The sequence below is a fragment of the Echinops telfairi genome, unplaced genomic scaffold, assembly GCF_000313985.2.
Source record: "Echinops telfairi isolate 266 unplaced genomic scaffold, ASM31398v2 ScPeMD7_18;HRSCAF=68, whole genome shotgun sequence".
NCBI lineage: Eukaryota > Metazoa > Chordata > Mammalia > Afrosoricida > Tenrecidae > Echinops > Echinops telfairi.
In genome coordinates this window covers 75,635,144-75,643,594 of record NW_022103915.1, presented here as the reverse complement: position 1 = coordinate 75,643,594, position 8,451 = coordinate 75,635,144, and the positions used below count along the sequence as shown (strand labels likewise).

The 8,451-nt window shown below is 33.5% G+C and overlaps 1 protein-coding gene across 1 annotated transcript in view; it reads right to left on the bottom strand.

The window, feature by feature from the left end:
* The window catches only part of HEATR5A (HEAT repeat containing 5A), a 151,049-nt gene that overhangs the window by 50,849 nt on the left and 91,749 nt on the right, over window positions 1–8,451 (bottom strand). The window contains exons 19-21 of the mRNA XM_045287650.1: window positions 7,069–7,258; window positions 4,331–4,500; window positions 220–358 (exon numbers count right to left, since the gene is read on the bottom strand). Of these exons, the coding sequence (XP_045143585.1) occupies window positions 220–358; window positions 4,331–4,500; window positions 7,069–7,258 (499 nt within the window). The remainder of the gene's footprint in view (window positions 1–219; window positions 359–4,330; window positions 4,501–7,068; window positions 7,259–8,451) is intronic.

Below are 8,451 nucleotides of genomic sequence, written 5' to 3'. Positions count from 1 at the left end.
GCCTGTTAGACATTGCTGGTGATGTAGACACTGCTGGTTCAAGGACTTTAGTTTTAGGGCCATTGCTTTAAATCAACAAGTAACATCATTGGTTGGAATAATAATTGTAATGAGTTTGAGATATTTAAATAACAAATTCTTAAAGCTCCCACACCCCACACCCCAAAAGATAAGAATACAATGATTTGAATTGGATACAATTTTAGTAAGAAGAATTACCTGGAGTCAACACCTCTTTATTATCTTTAGCAAGCAAAACAGCATGTTCTGAAACTTCAACTGCTTCTCTCTGAACAAGTTGACGCAAACAAGCTAGCACTGCTCTTCTCAGTAGCAAGTAGGGACTACAGAGATTCACCTGAAAAATATCATTTGGGGGAATAAAATATCTAAAGTCCTGGATGACAATAAGTTTAAAAGATAATTTTCACTAGACCCCTTCCTTATCCTGTCCAGCCCCATCACAAGTCAGAATGCAAGATATGAAGCACACAGAAATTTCTTCCAACTATTCTATGAATGTAATCATATATTTATTATTTTATAACTTAGAAATAGCCTAATGAGTTATGCATGTATTATGTTATGCAATATTTATTAATATTAAAAAAACAAGCAAGGAGCCTCTTTGGTGTTAGACAACACTGAATTTATGAGAATAAAAGTAACAAGCATGAAAGATTTCATCTGCAGTTTATGTGTGCAATACAGAGGTATTATAACAATTTTATGAATCTCTAAGTAGAAATTTATTCAAAATTATATAGGCAGTACAATATTTTGGCCAAAATAGAGGCCTTGAATTCAAATTGTCTCAATTTGTCTTCTAGATCCAACACTTAAGTAGCTGTATGATCTTTGGCAAGTTATTTAACCTATCTGTGCCTTAACTTCATTTGTGAAATGGAAATCAGCCCTTTATATAATAGGGCTGGTGTGAAAATAAAACAAGGTAATGTGCGAAATATTTAGTATAATTTATGGTAAATAGTAATTGGTAATACATCTTAGTTGTTATTAATTTACTCTATTAATATTATTTTATTCAGATGACATGTCAAATAAGCAAATGTCAAGGAAATGCAGAAAGCATTTTATAACAGTAAATTATATATATGTACCTTTAGTAGATATATGTATAGTACATATGTACTGTATATACTTCTTTGAGATATGGAATATTTCTGTTCAAGATGGCAGGCTCAATATGTTTTTACATAGATGTATTTAAACTACGTGAACCTTAATAGGTTCCTATTTGATAAACTGATCAAATTGATGACAGACTTCAAGTGAGCAATCAAAGGTTTGGATACAAATCTTTGGGTGGGATCAAGCCTAGAGTTTTTAATATATGTGTTATAGCTATGAAGGAATTGTTTTGGTGTGGTATTCAATAATTAACAAGTGTCCTTTGATAGTAATTTTCGGAGCAAACTTTGAGAATTAATGTCAGAATTCTTCTTTATGATCTTTGGTATATGTGCTCACTACAGGATTGAAGTTGTTGATTTGTTGTAAAGAAGGCAATTCCTTAAATTCTGAGAGGGAGAAAAGAGATGTGTGGTGGAAGCTAGTTTAATATAAGAAGCAATATGTGCAATGAGAACAAATTCTACATTTCATTATAAAACAAAGGATTTTGTGATTTATATTATCAGTGAAACATATGAATGGACACTGCTTTGTACATGTGTTCTACTACACCCATAAGCTGTTACCATAACTCAAGAAAGAACAAAGCCCTTAACAAAAAAGTCTCAAGGCAATGTCATTTCAGAGAAGTTAAAATATTAAAAATATTGTTTATTCATGCCTGAGATTAATACTGCATTTAACAACAATGAAAAAAAGGCACTCTGCAAGATAATTGTTTTTTAAAGTTAATGAATCTATTAGTTATTCTAACTGGGGATTTGCAAGCAAGTAATACAAGGCAGATGTATCATTTATTCAAGCTGGTTAAACAGTCTTCCAGAACACACATGCTTAAAAATATTCTTTCATTTGGTTGAAAAAAGACCGAATGCAGGCCAAAAAAGTAAAATGGAAGGCTTAATATCACCATATCATTCTTCAGCATTTATATTGGGAAAGAGGAAGAGAATAGGTTGAGGCAAAACAACAACAAACAAACAAAAACAAAGCAGGCAAAATAAAGTACTTGAAGTAAACTGAAATGTCAATTCTTTTCTGAAATGAAAATATTAAATCAAACAGCAAAATTAGTGCAAGAAGGGCGTGCACCAGCTGGAGAAGGTTAGGAGTTGCTTACTGTTATAAATAAACACTAAGTTAACATGCTACACACACTGGATTTTGCATTAATGGTTAGTTGAAGAAAATGATGCAGGGGAAACCAAGAACATCTACAAACCAACCAATAATTTAAAAACAAAAGAAAATGAAACAGCACTGCAAACCTCAAAAAAAAAAAGTTAGGAATTGAGGGTCGGGGACCTACCAACACAGAATTATCCAACAAGATCTCCTGCACAAAAACAAATGACAGACTGGTCATGACAAAACCAAAAAAATAAATACTAGGACGACTTTGACAACAGTCAGCTAAGCATTCAAGTATAAATGTTGGTAGAGCTATTATACAAATTGGCTTCGCTTCAGCTAGAAAACATGCCATAAATACTTTATTTTTAACTTACAAAATAGGAGTTGAACTAAGATCTTGAAAATTGTCATTTCAAGAACTCCAAGATAAACGACACAATAATAAAATGTGTACATTTGTGTAATTAAGTTTCCCTCTGAAATATGATTTAGCCTCAGTTTTAAAATAACCCAGATCAAATAGAACTGAGTGTGGGGAAAGTGTCCCGAGTTGCATTCACATGAACAGGTGTCTAGCAAGGGACAAAGTTAATAGTTTACCTCATCCCAAAGTTAATTATAGATTCTTCAGTCTGGGAGGCCACGTTTTAAAACTGAGAGTACTCAGAATTTCTAGTACCTAAGGCCAAGTTCAGAGCGGAAGTTAAATAGCATGCAGTTAGAAGAATAACTTTTCTCAGTAAGAGTTCTTCCTTATGATGAAATGTATTCTGAATATTTGAAGGGCTTCAATGATAATGAAGACTTTATGCTTAATTATTGAATTCTCCAGAGAAAAGAAAATCTGGTCAAAAAGCTGTTAAATAGGAAAGCAAAATCAATTTGATTACTATATATCCAAAACGAACAAGTTGATTCTGACTCAATGATGGTATACAGAGTTTTTGAAGCTATAAATGTTTAAGGGAACAGACAGATACCTGATTCATCATACTCCTAGATGATTGGCGGGTTTGAACCACTGACCTTATGGTTAGAAGTCCAATGCTTACCCAACAATACTATTACAGTTCCTTTTATTATGAGAAATAATATAATAAATCCAATCTAATAAAATTACAGAAGTCTTACTGCCAAAATAAGACTATTAGGATGATTTGAATATATGATTTCTGAGTGAAGAAAAAACTAATCTAACAAAATATAATGAGTAACATGAGTAGTAATTGTAATTGTTACTCATATTTTGTCACTTGCTCTGGATAGAACCAGAAAAAAAAATCTGAACACAGCTTTTGTTTTTATTTTAAGAAGGGATAAACAAGGTAACGAGATCGGGGTTTTGGTTTTTTTTAAGATCAGGTCTTATTCATCATGAGTTAGCAGCTAGTGCTGATCTTCATTCCTCAGTACACTTTATTTAACAACTGGACCTATGTACCACTTAAAGGAGAAAATTTAAAGATACAGTAGAAAGTTTATATTAAAAATAAAGAAAAACATTGGAAATACCACTATGTTTAAATGAAGAGCAAATGCTAGGTCAACATGCAAATTTAAATGGAAAATTTTTCAGCAATTGGTTTTTTAAATATAGAGTAAGATTCCTGTGGGAAGACCTTGAGAGGTGGGGTAAAGGTAAAACTCTTTTCTTTTGTTTAATACATTTGTGACCCAGATCTAAACAATAAAAAACAAAATGTTTGCAGCCACTTTTTAAAGAGGCCTTATATAACTATCAAAATAAGTAAGATTACTTATTATGCTTATCCAAATACTAAGTGCTTAGTTCACCATTGATAGAAGAAAAATAAATAAATAAATACATGGGAGATTTAAGAAGTGATTGGATGAAAGTTTCCCTAAGTTCCCCACCCCTTCCCACCAAGAAACTAGAGCTGGGGGGAGTGGGGGAATCTCTCTCTCTCTCTCTCTCTCTCTCTATCACATATAACCTTATGCAGTCTAGAGAAAAATGAAAATGAGCATTAGAATAAGTGTAAATTTAAATGAAAATGATATTTAACAATTTTGTACTCACACAAAGGCATCTGACTAGGCTAGATAAGTTGACATGTCGTGGGGCAAACATGTGAAGCTGTTGAAGGCAAGAGATGGCTTGAGCTTGAACAAGGCAGTCTGGGTTATCTTGCATCACTGCACAACCCAAGAGGCAGGAAGTTCTTAGGGTAGAAAGTGAATTACTGTTGCCTAAAATAAAAGCAAAAAGCTTTTGGTAATTTCCCTATAAATTATGATTCTTTATATAAGTAAGTTTTAAATTTTATTTTCAATTTTAAGCTTAAGAATATATACTCTGGTTCCTTTCTAGAACGTACCAGTTTTTGGTCTTTTACCAAAGGTGTACTGGACATGGAACTGTTTTGAGTTATAAAAGAATATATAAAGTAAAATTTCTTAGTCTAGTTGACATTATTAGACTTCATTATTCTTAATTTGAAACATTTGCTTCACTGTAAGTCATTAAACAAAGAGAAACACAGCTATTTGAAGATTATATCAAATTTTAATAAAATGTGGAATTAGATATTGTTAATAAGCTTGCTTATTTGTTAGGTGCCACCGAGTCAGTGTGCACAACAGAACAAAACACTGCATGATCCCATATAATAAACTCAGCCCTGCTTATATTCTTTGTGAGCTACTTTCATGTGTTGAAATTGTGTACTCTATAATTTGGAGATAGGAATATTTGTATATGGGGGCTTAGTCAATTATTTCTTAAAAGGCACTTAGCATACTTTAAACTGCTTTACTCATGTTTGTCATTTTAATTCTTTAGGGAAACAACTGTCGGACTTGTAAGTATATAATCATTACAGGTATGGTACTCATCTTTTCTAAGTAAGAGAAAAACATACTACACTACACGTATACAATCGCTTAACATAACATACTAAGTAATTATCATGTGCCAACCACAAAAACTTTAAAAATTTTCCCTCATTTTATAGAGGAAGAATAAAAGGGTATTTCCAAGGTCACCCAATTAGTTAACAGTGGACCTGAAAATAAGTTTCCAAGTTTCTGTGTTCTCTTATGTCATCATTTAGGGCCAACATTTCTCTCAACACTCTACCCATATAACTGAATAAGCCATTTGCTTCACTTCACTTCATTAAGAAGTTATGGTTCTAGTACTAGCACAGAATGAATTTTTATGTATGTATTCTTTTTTCTCTCCAACCGTTTTATTGGCATATAATTAACACATCATACAATTCAACAGTTCAATCACATCAAGAAAAGTTGTATAAAGTTGTACAGTTTTAGAACATTTTTCAGTTCCTCTATAGATTTACCTATCTTGAATTTCATATACAGAAAAATAAAAATAAACAACAAACCTAACAAGAATAACAAAATAAAAGACATAAAAATTTCAATGGAAAGCAGGAAATATTAAAAACTAAAGCAAATTTAAATGGATCATAAAGAAGATCAAATGATAGGGTGCTAAATTTTAACCCAACTGAATCAGTAACAATCCACTTTCCAATACATTCTGCATGTTAGCAAGGCTATTCACATCACTGGTTCACGGTCAGAGAGGATTTACCAGAGGCTTAATCCACATGCATTTCCACTTGACTTTTTTTTTAATTGATACAGCTTTTAAATTGATAGAGGTCTAAAGGGAGATCAAATAGTAAGATATTACATTTTTAACTAACTATATCTTCCATGATCAACTTTATAATGCTCTTTGTCTGAAAACACAGCTATTCACATCCCTCAACTGTGATTGGAGAGGATTTACCCAGAGGCTAAATCCAAGTATGGACCAAGCAAATGGATTTTAGGCTTCCACAACCTTCTGTAATACAAGTGTTTACAATGGAAGCTCTGATGGGATTCCCTCTTTTAGATTTGGATTATATTATTTACAATCCTTGGATCACACAGGCTGGTAAGCTTCTTCCATTTGAACTTAGTTATTAATGCCTCACTTAGATGGCTGCTTGTTTGAAAACAAACCTTTAAGACCTCTGAGGCAATCCTTTTAGACAGTCAGGCATCATCTAGTTTCTCCACCACAATTTGCTATAGCACCCATATCTTCAATGATCTCTTCAGGAGGTTGAACAACAAGCAGGGCCATGTCATAAGAAGTTAATTGTTCTTAAATTGGGGCTAGAATTAAGTATGAGCCCAAAATCAATTCTTGCATCTATGGTTTATATATGCTTCTGGTTCACCTTAGAGACAACATTGTCATTTTTATGTTGGAAAGTATTATAAACCATCCCCCTGGGGCATCACTTCCATTGCCATCAAGTCACTGTTGACTTATAGTGATCCTATAGGGCAGGGCAGAACTTTCCATGTGAATCTCCAAGCCTGCAAGTTTTTACAGGAATAGAAAGAAAGTCTCACATTTCCTCTGTGGAGCTGCAGTTAACAGCCCAAATGTATCCACCATGCACTGATAGTGTTATTAGCTTAGCCAATGGTATAAAATTTAAAATACTATTTTAAAAAGGAAGTTATATGAGTATAGGCCATCTATGAACCATAATACATGAATCGCTGAGTTGTACATATTAAACTCTTAAGAGACTGGACACTGTTTACACAAACTATAGGGGTTGGTGATAAGGCAAATCTTCCAATAATGTTCTTTCATAGCAGCAGAGCCACGCCTACCAGATTAATACATGTCATAATAAAGCAAGGAGGGCTGTAAAATATTAAGTATAAAGTACTTTGGGGTTTGTATTTTTAATGTAAGGCACCACAAAAAACACCTATAAATACCTTGTAGCTCTGGACCCAATGTAGTAATAAGGGCATTCAAGCAGCGACCAAGACTTTGGTGAACCTCAGCATGAGTAGGAGGCACATTTAACAACAACATTATGATAAGAGAAAGGGTAGGCTCCACGTGCACATAATAGAGAGGACCAGCAGAATCAATTATCAATGACAGAGAGTGCAGTGCCCACGTCTGTGAAGAGAACAAAAAATAATTTAAAATGCCACTGCAGCATTAACAAATATAAAATACATTATTACCATTTTTGCTGAAGTGATAAAATAACAGCAAAGCATGTGTATGCTATTAATTTGTAAAGAGATAGGGAGAAAATTATGCAGTTAAAGTGGATTTAATAAGTTACTTTCTTTTAATATCCCATAAAACACAACTCAGTAACAATTGTCTAATTTCCAAATCGGACTAGACCAGAGCATGCACACTGCTACAGATAGAGCCCTCAACATAGGGAATCCAGGATAAACCCCTCAGGGTCAACAATGAGAACTGAGAAACTAGGAGGATAAGGGGAAGGTGGGGGGAGAAAGTGGGAGTCGATCACAAGGATCGACATATCTTTCCCCTCCCAGGGGAAAGAACAACAGAAAAGTGGGTGAGGGGTGACAAAGGACGATGTAAGATATGAAAATAATAATCTATAATTCATCAAGGGTTCATGAGGGCAAGAGGGTGAGGGGGAGGAAAAATGAGGAACCAATCTCAATGGCTCAAGTAGAAAGAAAATGCTTTGAAATGATGATGCAACATATATTCAAATGTGCTTGACACAATGGATGAATGTATGGATTGTGATAAGAGATGTAAGAGCCCCCAATAAAAGTACTTAATAAAAAATAAACAAAACAAAAAAATTGTCTGATTTTGAGTAATATTTAGACAGCATTAAGAATTCTAAGATACTGAAGTGTATGCTATATAAATTAGGTGCCAATAAAACTGTTAAAAAATAATTCTAAGATAATGTTTAGACTTTTAGCTAACAGTTCAGGCCAAATCCAGTTTATTGTTTATTACGTAAACAACAACAAAACTTTAATTTCAAGTCATGCGCAAAAGAGTACATAATATATAATTCCATTCATATAAAGTATAACAACAACCCAAACTATCCTGTTGCAAATTTGGATAATGTTTATCCTTAGTGGGGCAGGAAGTAAAGAAAAGAGAAGACCTGGAGTCTTTCGGGTTACTGGTAATGTCTTGTTTCTTGATCGAGGTCATAAACATATACACCCAGGCGGGGTTTTAAAAAGTTTGTGAAAAGTTCCATTATCTGGGGTCTTAAAAGCTTGAAGGTAAACAAGCGGCCATCTAGCTCAGAAGCAACAAAGCCCACATGGAACAACATATCAGCCTGTGTGATC